General features: G+C 35.5%; 3 protein-coding genes and 1 long non-coding RNA gene across 7 annotated transcripts; 3 read left to right on the top strand and 1 right to left on the bottom strand.

Moving 5' to 3' along the window:
• Window positions 1-8057: 8057 nt before the first annotated feature.
• LOC144564114 (uncharacterized) lies at window positions 8058-8562 on the top strand. The gene is made up of 3 exons (XR_013514557.1): window positions 8058-8133; window positions 8346-8431; window positions 8529-8562. It is a non-coding gene; the product is annotated as an uncharacterized LOC144564114 (long non-coding RNA).
• A 4755-nt stretch (window positions 8563-13317) lies between these two features.
• LOC144564714 (small heat shock protein, chloroplastic-like) lies at window positions 13318-14427 on the top strand. The gene is made up of 2 exons (XM_078314310.1): window positions 13318-13677; window positions 13829-14427. Exons 1-2 carry the CDS (start codon window positions 13422-13424, stop codon window positions 14281-14283), a joined length of 711 nt encoding a protein of 236 aa, XP_078170436.1. The 5' UTR covers window positions 13318-13421; the 3' UTR covers window positions 14284-14427.
• A 4153-nt stretch (window positions 14428-18580) lies between these two features.
• On the bottom strand, window positions 18581-21266 carry LOC144564215 (CwfJ-like family protein / zinc finger (CCCH-type) family protein). Of its 4 annotated transcripts, none has more exons than XR_013514581.1 (7): window positions 21106-21253; window positions 20510-21015; window positions 20307-20424; window positions 19777-20207; window positions 19365-19656; window positions 19003-19169; window positions 18581-18901 (listed from the first exon to the last, which is right to left on the bottom strand). XR_013514581.1 is itself a non-coding variant. In XM_078313787.1 (7 exons), the coding sequence occupies exons 1-7, from the start codon at window positions 21190-21192 to the stop codon at window positions 18785-18787; spliced, it is 1818 nt and encodes a 605-aa protein (XP_078169913.1). In that variant the 5' UTR covers window positions 21193-21266; the 3' UTR covers window positions 18581-18784. The 4 variants fall into 4 exon arrangements, 2 of the variants coding, with proteins under 2 accessions (XP_078169913.1, XP_078169912.1); XM_078313787.1 differs by having other exon boundaries at window positions 19003-19269; window positions 21106-21266; XR_013514580.1 differs by having other exon boundaries at window positions 20510-21243.
• A 411-nt stretch (window positions 21267-21677) lies between these two features.
• Window positions 21678-22700, top strand: LOC144564713 (small heat shock protein, chloroplastic-like). The gene is made up of 2 exons (XM_078314309.1): window positions 21678-22042; window positions 22182-22700. Exons 1-2 carry the CDS (start codon window positions 21784-21786, stop codon window positions 22634-22636), a joined length of 714 nt encoding a protein of 237 aa, XP_078170435.1. The 5' UTR covers window positions 21678-21783; the 3' UTR covers window positions 22637-22700.
• Window positions 22701-23483: the final 783 nt, after the last annotated feature.

Raw genomic sequence — 23483 nt, 5'->3', positions numbered from 1 at the left:
TTAGCGTTTAGGGTCAAAAACGCTATAGCGCGCTATTTAGAACACTGGTTATTATGCCATAGCTTAGCGTTTATGGTTCAAAAACGCTATAGTGCACTATTTAGAACACTGTTTGAAAGACAAGAAAACTACTGGTGTATGTAATAAAATAATAAAATTGGACTCTTGTTTAATTACGATAAATTTAAGATCATATAGGAATACATGCCAAGGGCTTTGAAGAAACTTTTTTCAAATTATAAAATAATAATACAACAATAGAAAGAAAATCATCAATTGATTTTATCTCACTCATGATATAATTACGTATAAGGTTAAATTATTTTATAAATTGTGTTTTTTCTAAACTTCTAATCCAATCATAATCAGTCAATTCCAAAACAACAATATGTAAATATAATATTTGTATGTCGAGTTTCTATATGTTAAAATTGTAAAGCGTTGATAATTGAGGAAGTTGAGAAGGATACTCACAGAAGTCGAAGAGCATATTTTTGCAAAAGCCGGTGAATTTGTCAAAAAAAAAAAAAAAAAACGGGGGTATTATGTGCAGCTAATTGAATTGTTCCCGTACTTTGACACAAATATAAGAGATTCAAAATAATTCATTTCATTAATAAAAATAACCCACAAGTAGGGAGCTCCTGTTACAATTCAGTGATCGATTTTCTTATATATTGGTAAGCTCTAGTCCTAAGAAGTTAATGTTGGTCCTTTGGTCAGGTTTTTCTAATTTACTTAAAACCTTAATCTAGATTTATGTAAGAATTAAATAAGCACAGCAAAAACTACTTACTTTCCATCTTTATGGCCTTTCGTCTATTGCCTCTCAAGCAATATCAAAGGAATCGATGAAGATGGCTTGATTGACTTGCTCGCACGCTCAACCTACAAAATTACTTGGCTAGCGAGTCCTTCCACAACTCTTGAACTCTCTCTTACTTGTTTCTGTCTCACAAATTGAAGGCAGAATATCTAGTCTTTTATGGAGCAAGACGATGGAGAATGATCATGATAAGTTCAAGGTTATGGAGACCCAGCCCTTTTATAGCAGTGCAAAACTTGTGAGACAAGTTTGACTAGCTAAAACTTGTGAGACAAGTTTGCCTAAATTTATCACTGCTATTATTTTAATCAACTATAATCGGTCCATTAACAATTATAGTTGATTAACATTATTCTATATGTATTCGTATCCAAAATCTTATTTAAATACGTATAATGCCATGACTTAATTAATCACATTGTTTGACATATTTTAATAATTACATAAATGTAATCTTGCGACAGTATTTAATATCATAATCATAATGCACGTATGTCCAACTTAATTATTGTAATTAGACGTCTCTAAATCCAACGGTTAAAAACCCCACCCTGTCACCGACCTGGTATCTATCCATCCCTGAGAGGCTGAGACTGAGAACAGAGCATATCCCAATCGAATCCATGGCCTCAATTCGAGCTCTCCTCTTTCTCGCTCTCTTTTTCTCAATGGGTGGCATCATAATCTTTGATCTCCTCACAACCTTGGCAAAGCAAAACCCTAACAATTCCCTCATTTTCATTGCTGTTCGTACCTTCTTCTTCCTGGTTCCATTGACCACCATGTCCGGAATTATTTTTTGGTCCTCCATCTCGCCATACCCCCAATCAACTTTCTTCATGAAGCATTTCACCATGGCCTTCCAGGTTCTGGTTTCCATTACTTTTCTTGTTCCGGTATCTCTCATGGTCCACATCAGATTCACCGAGACAGTCGTACCAGATATTCTCAAGATTATTTTCACAGGTGCTGCCGTGGCGGAAGCGATGGTGACAGTGTACAAAAATAATGATAATCCATTCAAAAGATATTTCAATTCTGCCAGTCAAACTGTCGGCAGCTTTGTACCGGCCTTTCCCACACTTTGCCTCTCCATGGGTGCTTTCTTGCTCATTGAAATTGATCCCGTGTCAATCCATTTTTAGTTGCACTTTCTGAATTGCTTTAATTTCCTTGTCGCCGTGGTGCTGCTCTTTGTCCAGATAAGTGTTCCCACAGATGGAACACAAACCTCAATACCTGCGGTTCTGGTCAAGCGTTTGGTCAATGCTGTGTCAAAATTGAGTTTCATTATTACTTGGGTGATTGGCTTCTCCATGATGGACGCACTATTGATAAGGATCAGGTAAATAAAGCTGTGCTTAAATCTAGAATAAAGGTTCAGCGCACTGTGATGTACTTCTGTTATTGATGTTGTATTTTGCTTTTATTTCCGGCTCTGAGGGGTTCTGGCCAGATGTGAGTGTGCTTTGTCAAATGTCAGTATTCAAGTAAAAGAAGTTTTAAACACTGTCTGCTATACTAGTAGGCATGTAATTTCCACCTTGACAAGTGGCAACGCTGCCAAGTTTTTTTTTTTTTTTTTTTTTTTTTAAATAAAAGGATGTAATTTCCATTTTTGTTGTCATTTTTAGTTTTGGTGGACGAGTGGGGTGCTCTGTTTTTCCATTTTTCCTTTTTTTCATTGCAGTTTCATGGGAAATAAAGTGAGATGCTGTCCAATTAAGGGAAATTGACAAAACTAAACATGACAAAAAAAACAAAAGAAGAGAAAAACAAGGGGTTTAATCACATTAATTCAGCTGTTTTTCTGGAGCCGATTTGTGATACGGTCCGGCCACGGAGATTCACAAGGACACCAGCGAGTTCAACTAAACATCACTCAAGAGAAGCAAAGCTCAACCCAATAGTGGATAAGAGGAGATAAACTCAACTCAAACAATAAAATTCGTATATATTCAATAGTTGTTTTACAAAATAAGCATGACTTCTCTTATAGCCTTACAATGACCTCCAAAAGTCACCTAAACATTAATACAACTTCAACTATTTTTTATCCTCCCAAAATACAATTAATAAACTCCTAGAGATACCACTACTAGAATTTCCGTTTTTTTCAAGGGCAGCATCTGTATTTTCAAGGGTAAGAAGGGCCCTTGGAAATGAAATTGAGTTTGCTGACACATTTAACTATTTTCAAGGGTAGGCCATTGGAAATAGTAGCGCATGGAAATCCCTGATGCCAACCCTTGAAAATGCTTGCTATCCACCCTTGGAAATACTTTTGCATGACCCATGACCCGCTAAACAGAACGAATACTATATTTTATTGAGAGCCCATATTATTTTCAAGGGACTACCCTTGAAAATGTTTTGGTAAGTCTGTTTATACTATTTTATAGTGAGGCTCATGGAAATGCTGGAGCACAATACCCTTGAAAATACTTTGTTGATTCAGTTTATATTATTTTATGCTGAGGCCCATGAAAATGCTGGAGCACACCCTTGGAAATGTTTTATTGATTCAGTTTATATTATTTTATAGTTGGACATAATATTTTCAAGAGACTACCCTTGAAAATGTTTAGCTCCTAGAGACAGAAACATTTTTGTTTATTTGAGATGCCCCTTTGAATGATGAAAATAATAAATCACAACAATAAAACTAGTACAATAAACACCCACAATTCCAATTAATAATATTAAATTATATAAAAAGATTACTAAATAACACGATAATAATATCATATTATCCAAATATCATATTTACAAAATCAAAGTACCTCATTATTCAACACACAATTTCATGTATCTATGATCAGAAAAAATCCACCTACAATTTTTCTCAAAACAATAAAAAGTGTAAAAAGATCCACTACAATTTTTCTTCGTAATCTGATCATTTGTCCATTTCCTTGTATGCTTCCATCTCCAATTACTAGACTAAGAGGCAAAAAAAAAAAAAGAAGCAATGTCAGCTCTCTCTCTTTTTTGAATAAAATGAGGTCATGGATAAGATAAGTTATTTCACCATGTACAAGATAATAAGAAGAAGACTTAAATTAGTAAGACACTAGTTTACCTTCTTTGGAAATGGTCAAATCTACAAAATTTCATACAAGTAATTCAATTGATTTTGCACAATTCTCCTTTCAAAATGACCAAATCTGTTTGTTGGTAAACTGCAGTTCTCTATTCTGACAGTCTGATTTGTGATTTTTGCTGAGAGCAATTGGCTGGGCCAAATTTGGAGTTTTTTATATGGAAATGACCATCAATACTTGAACTTTATGCCTAATTAATTTCAGAATGTTTATGGCTCAGGGACTATGATGAACAGGTGGTTTTCTAACTGACAAATTTCAGGCTGGTAGCAATTTTTCTGAACCAGTCCCAATTTCAAAAGATGAACTTCTAAAATCGATCATAAATCACAGAAAATTCCAAATCAAGAAATTCATTTTTCAATATATTCATATGAATGTCCTCCACATGTAGATGTAGCAGTTTGAACATATTTGAATTAGAGCTATGCTTTTCTATTTGTTTAGTGCATAGTGACTTGTAAATAACCAATGAGACAGTACTGGTACTGGCTCCTTAGTTGTCTCTCCTTTTATATCTTTATTTGTGCAAATGGCAAGTTTGAGATTCTGTTCTATACCAAAATTTTCTTCCTTGTCAAAAGTAAAATAATAAAAAAGAATATATAATAAAATAAACTTGTCTTGTGTTTCTCTTCAAGTTTCTCAGATGAATCAAATGACAGCTGATCTGTCAAATGGACCAAGGATAATTTGTGATAAAGTGAAAATGACCAACTTGTCCTTGAGGCTTCCTCTTGCAGGTAGTAACAAGAGCCTCGCCAAAACTCCTCTAGCTGAGACTTCATAACAGCATTCATTTTGGTTTCTTGTGGTGAATGTATAATATCTACTAAGTTCAGTAATCTCTCCATATCCTATATAAATTCAATTCAAAGCATTACAGTAATATTCATGGCAACTTCCAGTTTCTTCCTTAACCCTTCTTTGCAAATATTAAAAAAGATGGCGGACCATTTGATAATCTAGGCACCATTTGCAAAACTGTAATTTACATATTTTACTTGGTAGGCAGGGTAATTAAATATATTACAAGTACTGGCAAGGTATATCCTATTTGAAAGAGAAACCCCTATTTCTTCTCAAATTTGTGTAAACACGAAATGTTATAACCCTTGCAATTTATATACACTGGTGTAAGTAAAACAAACTTTAGATTACTTTATTACCAAAGTATTTCTTTTCTCAAATATGTTTTGAGAGAGAGAGAGAGATTACCCTTCAGAAGCAAGGATATTAACACGTGCCACAATTTCAAAATGTACCATAGCACCATGAAATCATCCTTTGGAGGTCGTCATCAGCCACTGTAACATTCATGAGCACCAGTGATTTGACAGAACGAATGCCGGTTAATTCTGATGGCACCACCAGCCTATAGGTGCTGATCTCCACCTTTACAATCGTGTCGCAAGCAAACACTGGAGAGGGTATCTGGTAGCAGCTATGGAAACCAGTGTTGGAGATAGGCAGCTCCTCCACACCAGCAGAGCAGACAACACTGAAAACCAGGTAAAAATCATCAACATATAGTTCGCGTATATTTACCTCTGTGTCAAACTTCTTAATGACAGTTTCTCTCTCTCGGCTGAGACCTCTCCCTCCCTCTCTCTCTTTTTTCTTCTCACAAAACCGAGTTGGGGTGTTTCCACCTCTCTCCTCTTTTACTGCTCATTTCCATTTTTCTCTTTTACTGGTAAAACCCTAATTCAATTAAAAAGCCCCAATTAAACAAAAATTAATCAATATCAGTGTATAACAAAAAATGGTTAAAAAAAATAGAGAGAAGAGAGTACCAGTTGCGGAGGAGGTGAGTGAAAGCAATCTCGGAGGGGGCGGTGTAACAGAGCTGCGGCGGCGAAGGATGGGACCGACGGAGAGGGGGAAGACAGCAGGGAGGGAACAGAGCGCATGGTGTCGACCTTGGGTTTCAGGCTGGGATTCGTCGGAGGAAGGGGAAGGGAAAAAAAGGTGGCGGTGGAGGAGGAGAGGAGGCAGAGGGAGGAGAAGGGGTGGTGGGAATGAGGATCGGAGGGGAGTAAAGAGAAGGGAAATGAGGAAAAAGAAGAAAAAAAAGAATCGATACCGCTGAAGAAAGGGAGTCTGCATCGTCTGCAATAACTCAAAAAAAGAAAGAATCGATACTAGCCGTCCGATTATAAACGGAGTCCATCCGACCCTCCCCTAAAACATAGGGGTCTTTACTTTTAGTGCGGATCTAATTTTCATGACTATCAAAACAAATCAGACGGTCTAGATACTTAACTCAAAAGATTCATTTTTGAGTTAATGCAGAGGATACGAATTCGAAGAAAGGGACCCATTTGTCAGAGACGCTGTTTAATTCATTATACTGTAGCAATCATCAAGGATTAGATACATAGTATAGATTGGTCCGGATCTCCTGAGATAATGGAGATGTCCATTGACAATCAGGATGACACATTTTTAATCGAACGGCTTAGATTTACAAATGTTCATAGCCCTTCGATATCTCGATATTCCATCAGCCAGATGGATAAGTAAATGAACATGAAATCAGATCAAACTTTGCTATAAGGAAATAAATGCAGTGCTCTTTAATTTCAACGGTTCCGATCGACCAACAAACAATGTGTTTACGTGCATCTTCATTAACTCACAGAGCAAGAGTTTATGTTCTATGAAACATATACTCTTGCTTTGTGAGTTAATGAAGGCACACGTATACATGTCGTCCGTTGGTCGATCGAAACCGTTGAAATCAAAGAGCACTGCATATATATTATTGCAGAAAATTTTGATGAAATTTTATATTTATTTACCTATCCATCAAGTCGACGGAATATCAAAACATCGAAGGGCTATAAATACTTCACGTTGGATCAAAGCTCAGATACAACAAAACTTCAAAACTTTTATGTTGGTTGTGTTTAATATATCTCCTTGATCATTTCAAAACAAATTTAGAATCATTTCATTGAAAATCAACCGTCGATCATTTACATGAAAATGAACGGTCCACAAATATTTGCTAAATTTGAAGGGGCAAATAATGATGAAAGTCTTTAAAATTGACACTTATAAGTATAATTTGACCCTAAAAACATAAGTAATTTTAATTTTAATTTTTTTCATATTATTTGATGTATATGCATTACATAATTAGCAAATATCAACCTCCAAGCCGTCTGATAAATAATAAATGGTGATGATGTACTTATTTGAGGTGATTTTATTAGCAAAGCAGTTTTAAATTATGCAGCGCACAACCTATATAATTTAAGGAGCTTCTAAAATATCTGATACACTGCTTGAAGCTAAAACTGCTCTGTTAAAATCTATACTTCTCAAATTTTTTGTTCTCCCATTTCATCCAGAGAAGATTTTTAGGCACCTACTCTCTCTAAAATTTTCCATTCCCTCCAATTTTATCCGCCATTTTCCTCTTCTTTTTTGGAAATTTCAAATGGAGTTGCCGCTATCACCAAACCTAATGCCGGTCTTTTTCACTTACGATCTAACCACTAGACCTTACCTTCGCCCAATCCCACCACCAAACCCTTGTGCACACGCAAACCTCCATCTGTGCTCTCCATCTTCTACAATGCAGCCGCCGCGACGAGGTAGCAGAGGTGGCGACTAAGATGGCCGCGATGAGCAGTGGCTGAATTTGTGAATTTACGCATCTGATTGCAATTTAAATTAACACAAGTCTCTCTCTCTCACACACACGCACACATATGCGCACATAGAATTCTAACGCAATTGACCTCCTTCTGCCTAATAGGAACTCTGAAGAGGCCCAAATTAGTCGTGTCAGCACAGAAAATCTCGCTTCCTTCAGTGACAACAAGTTTAGTAGCATAGCAGGTATGCTACGGGGAACTGATGAGTTGATTAGTTATTATTGTCTTTCTTGTGGTGCACTTCAACTGTTTGATGAAATGCCTCTTTTGCTTGCTTTGGTTGATCATAGAGAGATTGATCCAAGCTGCTTTGTTTGGAATCGGAAAAATAAGCAAACTTGTTACAATCTACCATTAAGTTGCACTAGATTTATTTTTAAAGAAGGCTATTGGTAACCCTGCTCAATCATTTTCAAGCAATTATGATTTTGGTTAGTTTTTTTTTCGGTGATTGGTTTGGAGGCTTGCTTTATTCAGCCAGCCAAGATGCTAATTTGGCTGTGCAAGACCAGCTGTCAGCTCTTAGTTTCACTAGGTTAGATCTCTCTTCAAAAGTTGTATTTCGTTTATTGTGTTATTAATTGCTAAAATGTCTTGTTCTGTTTCTTTACATCTTATATTTAGGTTGCACATGATTTTTTTTACACCGATGGTTACTTTATTAATTTTTATTGTGCTTATGCAAAATTGACAGTTTTTTACTAAATTTTTTGACAAACTTTATTAGATCTTCTTCATGATTTACAGTTTGGCTGTTATTTTTGGTGCTGGATTAGTAACCAGCTTATCCCCTTGTACATTGAGTGTTCTGCCATTGACTCTAGGCTACATAGGTAAAACAATTTCATAATGCATGCATTAGTTAAATGATAATGTTGAATGCAAAGTACATTTCCCTCTCATGCATTTCACTTTTTTTTAACTTTTCAGGAGCCTTTGGTGCTGGGAAAGATTGAGGAGAGGTAATGAAAATCTTTGTTTAAGAAAAAAAAATACCTTAATGGAGGCCCATATGAACCTCTAGTGAAAGAATGATGATATTAATATGTTTAGTCTAGTTTTCATAAAACTAGCTACTGGAGCACATCGGGTTTATGTGATAAGCTGCAAGAACAGTTACTTTATTAGGCGCAACAGTAACTGTTCTTTCTCATATTATTTCCAAAAAATTATAACGGGCAAGAACAGTTACTTGGCATTTGTTTGATTAACTAATGTTGAATTGAAAACTAACTAATATTTTGGTTTTAGCTGAAAAACTTTAGTTCGATGATGACAAAAAGCAGTCCAGATTCATAAGCAAGTTAATGAACTTAAGGTACTTTCATATATACTTGTAGTTATTTATTCTATGCTTTTGGTGCTTGTAGTATTTGTTTTTTTTATTTTTTAACAGGATCTTACCGATCTATTAAATTTTTCCACCTTCTTTTCATACAATGACTTGCTTTTTGAAAATATTTTGCTAAATGACTTGCAAGGTAACCTTCCTCTCTCTTAAGTATTTTTTTTTTCGAAATTTTTGGCAAAGGTTGTTCCTCCATCTAAAGTAACTTCTCATTTTTTAGAAGTTAAAGCCTTAGTGATGTTTCACTTGTGTTGCTAATTCTCAATTGAAAAAATGCAGGTTTTGCTTTCTGACAATCCATAATTGTAGTTGTCAATTAATAGTAACTTATGCTTTTTTCATATTTATTATTTGGATAGGTAAACTTTATTTCATAGATTTGAGTATGGCTCATACAGTTACAGAGGATACGACATTGAGAATCATTTCAATGAATATGCTGGTTTTGATTGCGACTATATACAACCAGTAAGTTCAAAAATAATGATGAACTTTCTAGTCTATAGCCCAAAATTAAGAGGCTTTATTTGACAATTAATGATATTTGTAACTCTGCTTTAGATATCCATATAAGGAGGATAGTTTTGTCCTTTTTCAAAAGGTATCAGAGATTATATATCTTTTCAAGCCTGCTATTTTTTTATGATACTGGTATCAATATTGCTTGCCTTCTCTTCTATTTTCTATTATTTAGACATTGGTACAGTACAGGTACACTGATACAAATCACTTGATTAAAATTGTGAAAATGACGAGACATTGGTACAGTACCAGTACAGTACAGGTATGCCAATTTCTGAAAATGTTTCCTGCTTTGGTTGCTTAATCAAGTTTAAACTAGTATTTCATTATACCTATCCTTGCTTGTATGACCATAATTATATGCAAAGCATTTTTTATTAATTCAAATTGCACCTCATATCATTATTGTATTTGCATTGTTGCCTACTAATTGTGTTTGTGATCATCATCAAACATTGGTTTATCTTAGCAATTCTAGTTTTAAAATTGCATATAAAGTGGTTAATTTGCCTCAAACATTTTGAATTAATTGAAAACTAGCCTCTCCACAAGCAGTTGATGTAAAGAACAAAAAACTATTATTTGGTTGACATCTGGTTACTTTTTTATCAAATTTACACTAGCAAGATGGTCAAGTTAAAAACACAACATGGAGTGATAATAATGAGATTCATTCTACCATAATTAGATACTACTTTGACAATTGACACACTGATCATTATAACCAAAGATACCCAACAAATTAACCTTGTCAATCTATTGTCTGTTTATATTGGTATGGCCATGTTAGTCCTGGGTACCAACATGTACTTTACATCCAAGATTTTATTTATTATTATTTAATTTTAATTATTGAAATTTTAGCAACTGAGATTTAACTTGTACCTTCTACAGTGAGGATAAGTCAAACTATATGTCCAGGCAAAACTTACCATCGTCCATGATAAACAACAGCAAGGTAGAGTACAATTTTTAGTAACTTATCACATTTTTGCAAAATGCATTTCCAAGCTAATAATAATAATATAATTCTCATAATTTATTTTCTTAATATTGTAGGTAACAGACTCGATAATTTCACATGGATGCTCACATGGATGTTTTCTTAATATTGTAGGTGGCAATCTACCTTCAACTTTAACCAGACCTTTTAGTGTCCGAAAGTGCACATTTTGGTGAATTTACAACCCCTAACATATCAACAAACTAGGTGGTAACTTATTATGTGAATTTTTGTTAACTCATAGCATAGTGGGTATATTTTGGGTATATTAGTAGTGTGCAAGTACACAATACTGTGTTGTAAAGGGTTTTTCACTTTCTTTTGATACAATGTGTTGATTATGCTATGTTAATGATTTATGCTTATTAAATGCTTTGCAATCTCTTTTCTCAATATGTTTTTTATTGATTTGTAAGATGTGTTATCAGTTTGAATGAGAATTGGGGATTGTAAAGGAATATTGGGTTGGTACCGGGAGAATAATCCAATGAAAGCATTCTGGTACAAAAAAAAAGGAGGCTAGTATTTCCAGAGGTATTTCCATGGAAAAAAAATGCACGAACTCATTCAAATAATAGCACCAACATCTGACCAGGTGGGGCCCACTTTTGTTGGCCATGAATTTGCTGGGGTGGGTCCTCCATAAACTGCCCTTGAAAATACTCAAGTGGGTCCTAGGGGTGTCACCCTTGGAAATGTTCAAGTGGGACCCATGTTCCCTCCCCTTGAAAATAATCTGGTGGGCTCCACGATGCTTCCCTTGAAAATAATCTAGTGGGCTCCACGATGCTCCCCTTGAAAATAATGTAAACAGAAGTCAAATTTGAAAGTATTTCCAACGGCCCTTTTTTCAAGGGTAGTCTCTTGAAAAAAACTAGAAAAGAGTATTTCCAACGGTCCCCTTGGAAATACTGACTATTTCCAAGGAGGGTATTATCAACGGTAGTATTTTCAAGGGTAGCTTGAAAATGACGATTTTTGGGCTTTTTTCAAGGGTAATCCCTTGGAAAAAGTCATTTTCGGGAGCATGAAAAAAGAGTGAATTCTAGTAGTGTACTCAAAAGATACTCCTAAAATCCCACAAAATAAAACTTGAAAATAGAAAACAAATTATAACTCTCACAGACTCCTAACACGCCCTATAGACCAAGATAATTTATTTTTCTGGGATAAGTCCCAACATGAACGTTGTAGAACATTCTCTTATCTTTCCACAGAATTTTGAATCACCTTAATTGGACCTCGTATGAAGGAGATATGGCCCAAACACTAAAGCCTATTTTTCTGTCCAGCAAGCTATCAAGGAACGGGCTTAGTTTTGACTCGGGCCAGGATCATCTTGAGCATAAACTAGGTTTGTCTTGGCTAGAGAAGGTTGACAGGACCCTTGTTGTTGAATTGGTCCATTGAAGCGTCCCATATGACATGTCACTGAATGATGAGGCCTATAAGTTTCAAAAGTTTTAGAACGGTGCAATTCGGGCGGTGTCAATTTGACTTAGACCAAGTTCTTCAACAGTATATGAATACTAGTATCGTGCTCGTGCGTTGCAACGAAAACATACTGTAAGATTTAATGTTAATATTGAACAAAAGACAAATAATAAATAACAATAAAAGAAACAACAACAAATAACTTCTATAATTCAACAACCTTCCTTACATGTCAATACACAATTTTTTTCATGATTATGTACAACACAAATAAAAAATATATATTAAATTCGAAGCTGAATAGGAACTAATAATTATTTTATTTTCTTCATTCAACATAGATGGTGAAAAAAAATATTTTTATTTATTCAATTGATGATATCACAGAAATGTAATTTTCCTTACTATTTACACTAAGAAATAATAATAAAATCATTTGATCTACAACAAATAGATCAAATATTAATCCTCTTCGATGCAATCCAATATTTTAAAAATAAACAAACAAAATATGAAAAGTAGAGCTCTCTGATTTCTAATATGTGACAATTACATTTACACAAACTAGCTCAAAAAATGGTTTTTTTTTTTAAGTAAATCAATTATATCCATAACCTTATATCGTAAGGATGAGAATGATTATGTTTTAGTTGTAACTGACCATCTTTTAAGTCTGTAAATGTTGAAAATGCCTACTACATGCTACTAAGATCACCACCACAACAATTGAAATTATAACGACAATGACGATTTTAGAAATGTTGCTCTTCTTTGCATGAGGTCACGTGAGAACAAAGTTTTGTATCATTTGCTACTCTATTCATGAATGAAATTATTTCAAACGAAAGATGTAGAATAAAAGTTGGTTATTGAGTCTAAAAGTTCAAAACAAACCTTAAGGTAAGTGAACCATCTTGTGACTTTTTGATGAGACTAGATGGAATTGACCCATTGAGTTGGTTGCCCGTTAATTGGAGGGCAGGAATTAAATCTGAAATTTCATCTTTCAATCATAGCTGTTGACGGATTGGACACTCAACATGCTTAATAATGAAATCGAAATTATATCAAATAATGGATGGGTTCACCACAAACACCTAAATTTAAAATGAATGGGATTATAATTTTCTTAAACAGGTCCGAGCAAAACTAACTTATTGTTCGGGCCCAAAATTCCTATTTTAGTTTTCAGACCCAAAAACGATTTAGTGTTTCGGCCCTAAAAGACCCAATTTAGTATATTTACCCCATGTCAACGGTCGAACCTACGTCTCCCAGGATCTAGTGCTTTCCAGAAAGACGGAGAAGCACCGGAGACCACATCTCCTCCCGTAAATCACTAGAAAACAGGTCATGAACCTTCTCGAATCTCGATCCCTCCTCCAGCTCTCTATATAAATGCAGGTACTCATCACTCCTCCATCGTGGAAGAAATTCAAAGCACGCTCAAACAATACTTCAACAAAACTCAGTCCTCAGTAATCTACTGTAGTAAACTTAGTTTCCTTGCACAAAAATGGCTGTGGCATCTCCATGCGCTCTTGCGAGTCGACTCACCTCGCGTATCATGGCCCGGCCAATGGTGATGGCTCCGAGATGCTTCGGAAATGAAGTTCGTCTCAGGCCTATGTCTGCTGCTTCAGCAATGCCACAGAGGCATGAGGACTCGGCAGTGAGTCTGCAGGTCGATCGAAATTCGAATGGGAAAAAAAGTGGTAAGCAGGCCGTGCAGAGGCAGCCTCGCCGTGCTGCTCTTGACATCTCTCCTTTTGGTATGCTAATTTTCTCCCTTTCAATTGCTTTATTTTTAATTTTATATATGAATGATTTTTAAAGAGTAATTTGGGAGAAATATTATAACCGAGATTCATTTTGCCTCAATTGTGTTAATTACTAATTCTGAATTTATGAATAATGTTGCAGGGTTGATGGATCCGTACTCACCAATGAAGACAATGAGGCAAATGCTAGATTCAATGGACCGGCTATTTGAGGACACCATGGCATATCCTGGCACCGTGACTAGACGGTCTCAAAACAACGGAGGCCGCGGTGAAGTTCGGGCCCCATGGGACATCATGGAAGACGAAAACGAGGTGAAAATGCGGTTTGATATGCCGGGTCTGTCCAAAGAGGAGGTGAAGATATCAGTGCAAGATGACATGTTGGTGATAAAGGGAGAGCATAAGAAGGAAGAAGGGACCGGAGAGAAGGGTGAGTGGTGGAAGAGAGGCGCAAGAACATATGACATGCAATTGCTTTTGCCCGATGAATGTGACAAGAGCAAGGTTGCGGCAGAATTCAAGAACGGGGTTTTGCTTGTGACAGTTCCTAAGGGGCGTGTCGAGCGCAAGGTTTTCGATGTTGAGATCAAGTAATTAGGTTTTTATAGATTAGACCATGTATATGTGCGGGCAGTGCAGCTATGTTAAAGCTGAGGAGGTTTCATTTTATATTTTCTTTGAGAAACTTGGCAGATGCTGCCAACTGGTTCGCTTTGCTGAGGTTTCATTTCAAAGTGATTTTGGTTTACCATTTGGTATGTAGTTCAAAGCGATTTTGGTTAATTAGCCATCTGAATTGGTGAAAATCGGTCAAATAAAATTGGAAATTCGGATTTTTTTTTTTGAAAGAAATTTGTTCTGTATTTAAAAATTAAAAAAAAATTATTTATTGAATAATTTTGTTAGTTCCATAGATAAAACATTAAAAAGAAATCCACTTATATTATATATAATACAAATATTTAAAATTAAATCAATAGTTTGATAGATTCTTTATGCAAATAATTTAATTAGGCCGTGGAATTGGAATTGAGTGAAACGGTGAAAATCGATCAAAACGAATTGAAAATTCGGGTAAGTTTGGAAGAAATTTTTGTTTCGTACTTTAAAATAAAAATTATTGAATATTTTTGAAAAGTAGTTGTATGATTATCGATTTCATAAAAATCAAGCATACTTAATTTGATATTCAATTTAGATATCAAAATCAAATATGATAAGTCTTATAATAGTTCAACATCAAAAGACATAAAAACATAAAAATAAAAAATAGTGTCTTAAAAACATAGAAGTAAAAAATATCACATGAGAAATAATCCACTACCGTTTACATAGTACAAATATTTTAAATAATTAAATCAATAGTCTGATAGATTCTTTATGCATATAATTTACTATTCAAATCATGCAATTTATGCAAGAAAATTCATTTGATGTAAATTTACCGATATTTGCACAATGTAAATTTCTGGAAAATTTATCTGAATGTCAATTTATTTGAAGAGTGCAATCAGGAAAAGATGGATAAACTAGAGATGAACATTTGAACGCCTTACCATCTCAGCGGCTCAAATTTCAGGGAAATTAATACGAATCTTTGGATTATTGTCCCCGCAAGATCTCGCACGTTCTGGACAGAATTTGCTGCGCTAGATCTCGTACGGCGACAGTATTTAAAAACATAAAAGCTGTCAGATAAACACTTGCACCATGGAAATATACAGAGATTTGAGCACATCCATCTCAAGTCTTAAAACAAGTGGGCCAGCGGGGCCTGCCCCAATCTGGGTCCTGGGATTCAGTATCAGATTTCGATGTGTGTTTTTGTTTTCTATGAGACACATAATTAAAAAGAGTAGAACTATAGTGTTCTTATCTTCATCAAGTCTTGATAATGACGTAGTCAGAATTTTTATCAGACAAAAAACAGAAATTAATCTTCTATATCTAAATATCGATTAAATAATTTGATATTAATACGTGAATTGTTTGATAATAAAAATTGATAAATTTAATATCGTGATTAATTATAGTCCTTCAATATTTGTATTAAAAAAAGAAAAAAAAAGGAGAATTAAAACAAATCATAATGAATGAAATGGAGATATCAGGGATCCTTAACAATGGAGAAAAAGAGAGAAAAAAAGAAGAAGAAGAGTGTTTTGGACTGAGAGAGATGAGTTTTCCGCCTAATTCATTAAACCTGACAAGTAGTGTTCATCTCTTTTAGTAATATTTTGTATAAACATGGTTCACAAGGCTCCTTTTACAACTCTTTTTATGGTTCATGTGTACCAGTTTTAAACAAATTGTCTATTCATCTTCCTCATTTAGTTTTGGAAAATAACAAAAAATGAAAAGAACAGAAAAACTAAAAGGAAAAACGGCGAAAGAGAAGAACTCAGATCCTTCTAAAGAAATCTTGATCCAAATCAGGGGTAGGCCGAGACCAAGTCAGAGGTAGGCAAAATTTCGATTCAAACCATGCACGGTATTAGTAGCGTTTTTCAAAATCCAGGGGTAGGCCTACCCCTGCGTAGCTGTGCTTCCGCCTCTGAGTCTTGATGAACTCAAGTCTACAATTCGTCAAATAAATTTTAATAATGAATCTAAACCGTTGAAATCTGCATATTTTACGAATTATGCTTCTATATTTGAAAATTTTAAAAATTGCAGTTAATTAAGTATAAAGTCAATTGATCAAAAACTGTTCAAAAAATGAATGCATTAAAATTAATTTCTTAATATTCTAATTTTGACCGCTTGACTTTATACTGATTGATTCGAATATTTAAAATTTTCACATGTAGATGCATCACTCGTAAGATATGTGAGTTTCAATGGTTTAGATTCATCATTTGAAGCCGATTTAACGGATTTAGACTAATAGTTCACCAAGAGACTTGGTAAACTTAAGAACACCCTAGCGGTTCAAAACTTGCGTCACTATTTGTGCTAAGCGTCTAAACAACACAAATTCTAATTCTGGAAAAAAAAAATGAATCAGGTGTGAGTCACGATCGAACTACGAGCTACAAACTTTTTTGCCACCCTTACCGACGTATACTATTCGGGATAGCGCAGGGGCATTATTATTCGTGCAGAACGTATTTGAATTTGAGATTTTGAAGAAAAACACTCGAGTTTGAGATATCTCAGAGGATGTGAATTTGGCGCGGTGTGTCTTTTCTCTCAAGTCCCTGTATTTCTAACATAATATTTCTGTTTAGATCACACGGTCGTTCAATCAGCATCCGTATGACTTAGGGTTGAAAACAGGTTGGATATTATCCGACCGTATTCGACTCCATATCCGAAAATTTAATACGGATATCCGATATCCGAATATCCGTGCGAATACGGATACGGATATAGTTTTGAATTTTAATTATCCGTATCCGAATAGTAGATATATATTATATAATTTAATATGAATTATGAAAAAAATTATGTTATTCACTATTGTAAAAAACGGATATCCGTATCCGGTTAATATCCGATCCGTATCCGTATCCGTATCCGTCTAATATCCGATCCGTATCCGAAAAATAAAAACGGATACGGATTTGGTTTTAGATCCGTATCGGATCCGTTTGCACCCCTAGTATGACTATTAAAGCGGCCCATACGTTACACGTCGGACGGGATTGTCAGTTTATTTGAAGTATGATTCGTCAGTTTTAATAATTTAATCAATTTACATTATTCCAAAATTAATACTAAACCATCTAGAAAATATACAACAAACTATAGATCCATTACTAGGGATTATGCTATGTAAAAATGTATTTGTACTTTTCAAATTAATTTAACATATTTTTTTACCGTATCTAGAGTAAACGGTTAGTTTTGACCTTCGACCCGGAACTAATAAAAACAAAATCTAAGATGCATATAACAAGTACTTAATACTTTACTAAAAATGTTACACTGCGTAAAAAAATATTTATTCAAAATTAATCTGATAATATTTGAAGTATAAAAAAACAATTGTGGTGATTTAATTACTTAAAGCGAGTCCATTAATAGAAAAACTTATGATGCATACAACAAATTGGAGAAGCTTTTCAAGATATTATGATGCATAAATATATATTAATAATTTGGGTAAATTTCGTCAGAGGTCACTAAATTTTGTTATTTGTCATGAATTGATCACTCAAGTTTGATTTGTCCATTTTTAGTCACTCAACTTTGTTATTTGTCTCAATCAAGCCACTTTATAGTTTTTCATTCAAAATCTTAACGGAATATTCCAATTCCATCCAAAATATTAACAAAATATACTCATTCCGTCCAAAATATTAACATAATGAGCATATTTCACCCAAAATACTAACGGAACGAGCATATTCCATTAACATTTTGAATAGAAAAATATAAAATGACTTGATTGGAACAAATAACAAAGTTAAGTGACTAAACAGGAACAAATCTAACTTGAGTGACTAATTCATGACAAATAACAAAATTTAGTGACCTATAGTGAAATTTACCCTTATAATTTTCAAATGTACCAATAGACATCCGTACACGTATGAGGTAATATGTAAAATGAGTTAATCAAGAGTCCAAAAATACTTAAAAATATTTAGGATGCCTACCACAAGCTATAAATGTCTTTCTATAGCTGATAGCTCATGCTAGTAAAAAATGATTTATACTTGCCAATTTGTTCTGATAAATATTGAACATGTATTATTTTATATCCAAGTTCTCACAAGTACATTCCCATCTCAATTCTCCAGTCGTCATATGGCCTTGCATGCAAGTTGCAAGCAAACCACAACTTATAAGAAAACATTGGCTTCGTCACATTATTTATATAGCATATTATTACATTCCGTTTGATTGAGCCGATTAAATTAATTAATAATGTGATTAACCTTACTTAATCCATCACAAAAAGTATTTTCTCAACAAACAGTTAATTTCACCGTTTTTTTTTCTTCATAAACATATACAGTACATAACAGAAGAAACATGCAACCTAAAAACACAAGACCTTGAATATTAATTATTCAATCCAAATAAGAAAAGATATGTTCCTTTCTTCTCATTCCACAATCTCAAATCGCAAGCTAGACAGGAAGGATCAAAATTGGGAGAAAGCAGGCTTCAAAGCATTAACCATCTCCTTCTCTTCTTCTGTTGAAAGCTTGCACTTCCTCCAGTCCGCTCTGTCTGGCATACCTAACAACCCAGCCAACACCTACATACATACAATTTTATTAGATTTTTTTTTTTTTTTTTGCATTAGTTTCTTTTCAGATCAAGGAATTAAATATAATATGAGGATGGATGGATGCCCACCTCACGTCCAAATTGGACAGGAAACTTGTCATTATCATCCACACTATGTACTAGTATTTTGTTTCCTGGCAGCTCTACATAGAACAAACTTGACTTGCCATCGAACTTGGATCTTAATTCTTTCCTTCCAAGTCCATTAGTAGTAGAATCATCCTCACTCTCACCTTCTGTGCATACAATAGAAGAAAATGTAAAGCCCAATCGGTTGGAAGCCAGATTAAAAATCTTTTCTATATGAGGTGCTTTAGATGCTGGAATTGGGACTACCTGCAAGAATAATAACAGAAGCAAAAGCATTGTTTGTTATCAAAATTAAGGTGCAAAGAATGAAACTGTTTTGCAGCAACATCAATTGTTTTTACCTGAAGGTTAGCATGACGATTATTTTGAAATGCATACTCAAAGTATACAACACACTTTTCTTGCTTCTCAAAGTACACACTAAGGACATTTTTGTACTTTTCAAGTTCCTTTTCTGCCTCTGAAGTCATAATAAGAGTGTTTGGGCTGTGTTCGATTGGTACGAGTAAGACATGGCTCTCAACGAGTGGGCCCTTTGCAAGGGCGCAGTAGTAATTTTCCCCTAGGCTAATAATTAGATCAGATTCCACATCAGGGCTTGACAGACAAAACCAACAACTGCTCTCAGACCGCCTACAAAATTGGCAAAAAGTGACAAGTGCCTGTGCCTTAGAGAAGAGAAAATTTGCAGTAACAAAAAATAACATTTTTTGTTTCCTGTTAAAAGAAAAGAAGGAAAAGGAATTTACTTACCTAGCACTAGCAGGTCGTTTATTAGCACTGTCATCGTCAGATTCAGATAAGTTGTGTCTAAACTTGCAATTGGCGCCACGCTCACATTTCCCCTTGTTTAAGAAATCAAAGCACACATTTCTTGTATAATGCTCCCTCGCCTCAGGTTCGTGTGTGAAATTACATTTATCACCTTGGGGACAGGAACCGGATGATGTAAATTTGAAGCACAGCAGTCTTTGTTTCTGCCTCTTATTCGGAGGAGCATCATACCGCCAGTATTGTGTCTCATGTTTGATGGCGATGGAGCTATTATTATTATTATTCTTTGAATCATTTGGAGCCATGTTTATGTTTTGATACGGTGACCGGGTGGTATTTGGGGGTTTTGCACCAATCTCAGCGGCAGACATGGTGGATGCTGGGGTAGGAGATATTGCATGAATAAACCTCTGGAAAATATTTATCACATACCAGCAAAGCATTATATATAATAAGTCAGGTAATTAGCAAAAATAGTGACAAGAGCAAATGAAAAGTAGTAACCTAACCTGCTTGTCTTTGTTTCCTACAGTACCAAGTCCAATAAAACGCGTGACATGGACAGCGCCATCATTTATGTACGGTTCTCTTGCATAGAACACATTTTTCGTACCAGCAATGTGGTACCTACAAACAAGCAATCATGCTCATGCTTTTTTAATAAAAGAAAAGAAGGTGATTGAAATTGGCAGTTATGAGACTAGTAACCAACCTAGGTTTAATCTCTGCAGCCAATTGAGCAAGTAGAGGATCGCAACCGGAAGGATCTGTAACTTGAGGTGGGGCATGTGATAGATCAGCTCCATTGGCCACCCCACTAGGCCATTCGTTAGTGAGGAATAAATCAACAACACCAGGCTCGTCAGCAAGGGCCCGCAATGCATCGACATCATCAACTGTATAATTAGCTTCTACATTTGTTCCTTTCCCCGACAAATAGACAACTGACAACCCTGCAATATTGAATTTGGCACTGCCTCTGAGCCAGTAGAGATTAGGACAAATCTCAATGCCCTGGGGGTGGAACCCTCTAAGAGCCTGAGCCTTAGAGAGGAGTTGGGATACGACGGCACCGCCACCGTACGCCCCTGTGAAGTAAGTGGGAATGGGCACGGAAGCACGGCCTTGCACGTAATCTGACACTTCTTCTTCGGATTCATCAGAGAAGAACTGGCCGACACAGAAGAGAGCATCGAAGGGTCCTGTGGACTGGTTCACCTGCCATGCCAATGCCAGGTAAGTATTTAATAAGTGTAAGTGGGAAATGAAAATGATCTTATTAAATGAAATGAAATTGAATAAACGGACGGAGGTGACGCGCTTGAAGAGGAGGCGGAGGCGTCCCTGGGGATCGCCAGCCAGGAGGATGCGCGGCGGCGGAGGAGGATCACCCATTATCAATTAATTATTTATTCTTCTAGGCTCGAAAGTTCTACTTCTCCAGAAGAAACGAAAAGAAAAAAAGCCATTAAAGCAGCTTCAATTCTCGATGGGCCGCTTGGGCCTTCTATCCGTGCTGCTGCTAATTTGGGCCGGTCTATTCGGAAACCCAGCCTCCACTCAATAAGGAGTTAATATAAATGGGATTACAATTTGCCAACTCATTGTTCAGGCCCAAAGTTTCTATTTTAGTATTAACTATTGTCTATTAAGACTCAAAAATCTTTTTAGTGTTAGGCCCAAAGAAAACCCAGTTTTATATTTTGACCAATGTCAACGGTCGAACCTCACGGCTCCCAGGATCTAGTGCTTTCCAGAAAGACAGAGAAACCGGATACCAACCATCCTCCAACCGACACGTTTCACTCCAAAATTGGTCATGACTCATGAACCTTCTCGATCCCTCCTCCAGCTCTATATAAATTCAGTTACTCGTGCTCTGTCGTAGAAGAAATTCAAAGAACGCTCAAGCAGTACTTCGACCAATCACCACACTCAGTCCCTTGTAATCTACTTCACACAACTAATTAGTTTCCTTGCACAAAAATGGCGGTGGCATCTCCATGCGCTCTTGCAAGTCGCCTCACCTCACGTACCATGGCACGGCCAATGGTGATGACTCCTAAAAGCTTTCGGAATCAAGTTCGTGTTAGGCCTATGTCGACTTCTGCTTCAGTGATGCCACAGAAGCATGAGGACTCGGTAGTGAGTGTGCATGTCGATCAAAATGCAGTTGGGAAGAATGGCAATAAGCAGGCCATGCAGAGGCGGCCTCGCCGTGCTGCTCTTGACATCTCTCCTTTTGGTATGTAATTTTTCTCCCTTCAATTGCTGATACTAAATTCTATAAATGGTTTCATAAAGACTAACTTGTAAGAAATATTGTGACCGACAATTTTGCCGTCATTTTGTTACTAAAACTTGGTGCTTGAAAAATGTTGCAGGGTTGATGGATCCGTACTCACCAATGAAGACGATGAGGCAAATGTTAGATTCAATGGACCGGCTATTTGAGGACACCATGGCATATCCAGGGACCATGACTAGACGGTCTCAAAGCAATGGAGGTCGCAGTGAAGTGCGTGCTCCATGGGACATCATGGAAGATGAGAAGGAGGTGAAAATGCGGTTTGACATGCCGGGTTTGTCCAAGGAGGAGGTGAAGATAACGGTGGAAGATGATATGTTGGTTATAAAGGGAGAGCATAAGATGGAGGAAGGCAGCGAAGGTAAGGGTGAATGGTGGAAGAGAGGCGCAAGAACATATGACATGCAATTGCTTTTGCCCGATGAATGTGACAAGAGCAAGGTTGCGGCCGAGTTCAAGAATGGGGTTTTGCTCGTGACAGTTCCTAAGGGGCAATTCGAGCGCAAGGTTTTTGATGTTGAGCTCAAGTGAGGTTTTCATAGGTTAGACAATGTATATATGTGCTGATGTGTCTGTTTTGCTTAGGTCTTATTTCAAAGTGATTTTGGTTTTGCCATGTAATTAATATGTAGTAATTCAAAGGGGTTTTAATCTCCCATTAAATTGAATCAAGCTTCTAAATAGCTAGCTATAGCGGCGCTATAGCTACGCTATAGCTTTTCCGGACCATAAACGCTAAGCTATGAGATAAAATTGCGCTAACTCAGCTACGACCGCTATAGCTATAATAGCTGACCGCTATTACCGCTATATGAGACCCGCTATAGCTACCGCTATGCTACATGTTTTTTTTTTGCAATTTACATGGACTTCTGTACTTCTATTCTTATTTCTAATACTACATGGTCTTCTACGATAAGTATACTAAACCAAACTATATGCTTCTATTTTTATTTGTGATTTATTCTATCATTCTATATCGAGAAATATTCAAATACTAATTATTCATTTTGATTACTCTTTTTATAGTATTCGTTTGTAAAATTATTATCGTTCTTTTCAATTGAAAGCTGATTTTGATTATTATTATAATTATAAAATGTTTAAATATGTATATTGACTTCATTTACCTTATAAAATTAATTGTTCTTTGTCTATTATAATATGTAATATCATGAAGTATAAACTATTAAATAATGTTACTTTTTAGATTTTTTTCATTCTTATTTGCGTAATTGATAAAAAGTATAGACTTAGATTAGTTGTCATTTAGTTGTTACATCAATTCTCTAATATTGATTATGTTAATAATTAGTAGAAATATAGAATATAAAGTTTGAAAAGGGAAAATCGCTATGTGTGATAGCTTCCGCTATAG

The sequence above is a fragment of the Carex rostrata genome, chromosome 13 (assembly GCF_964058835.1).
Source record: "Carex rostrata chromosome 13, lpCarRost1.2, whole genome shotgun sequence".
NCBI classification, from domain to species: domain Eukaryota; kingdom Viridiplantae; phylum Streptophyta; class Magnoliopsida; order Poales; family Cyperaceae; genus Carex; species Carex rostrata.
This window is presented reverse-complemented; position numbering and strand designations above follow the sequence as displayed.

Excerpts from the sequence above, each read along its gene's own strand:
- LOC144564714 (XM_078314310.1), top strand. The coding sequence starts at position 13,422 with ATGGCTGTGGCATCTCCATGCGCTCTTGCGAGTCGACTCACCTCGCGT. Across the intron at positions 13,678-13,828 it reads TCTTGACATCTCTCCTTTTG|GGTTGATGGATCCGTACTCA; the intron begins GTATGCTAATTT and ends ATAATGTTGCAG.
- LOC144564215 (XM_078313786.1), bottom strand. The coding sequence starts at position 21,192 with ATGGGTGATCCTCCTCCGCCGCCGCGCATCCTCCTGGCTGGCGATCCC. Across the intron at positions 20,425-20,509 it reads GCTGCAGAGATTAAACCTAG|GTACCACATTGCTGGTACGA; the intron begins GTTGGTTACTAG and ends GCTTGTTTGTAG. Across the intron at positions 18,902-19,002 it reads CTGTCCAATTTGGACGTGAG|GTGTTGGCTGGGTTGTTAGG; the intron begins GTGGGCATCCAT and ends GTATGTATGTAG.
- LOC144564713 (XM_078314309.1), top strand. The coding sequence starts at position 21,784 with ATGGCGGTGGCATCTCCATGCGCTCTTGCAAGTCGCCTCACCTCACGT. Across the intron at positions 22,043-22,181 it reads TCTTGACATCTCTCCTTTTG|GGTTGATGGATCCGTACTCA; the intron begins GTATGTAATTTT and ends AAAATGTTGCAG.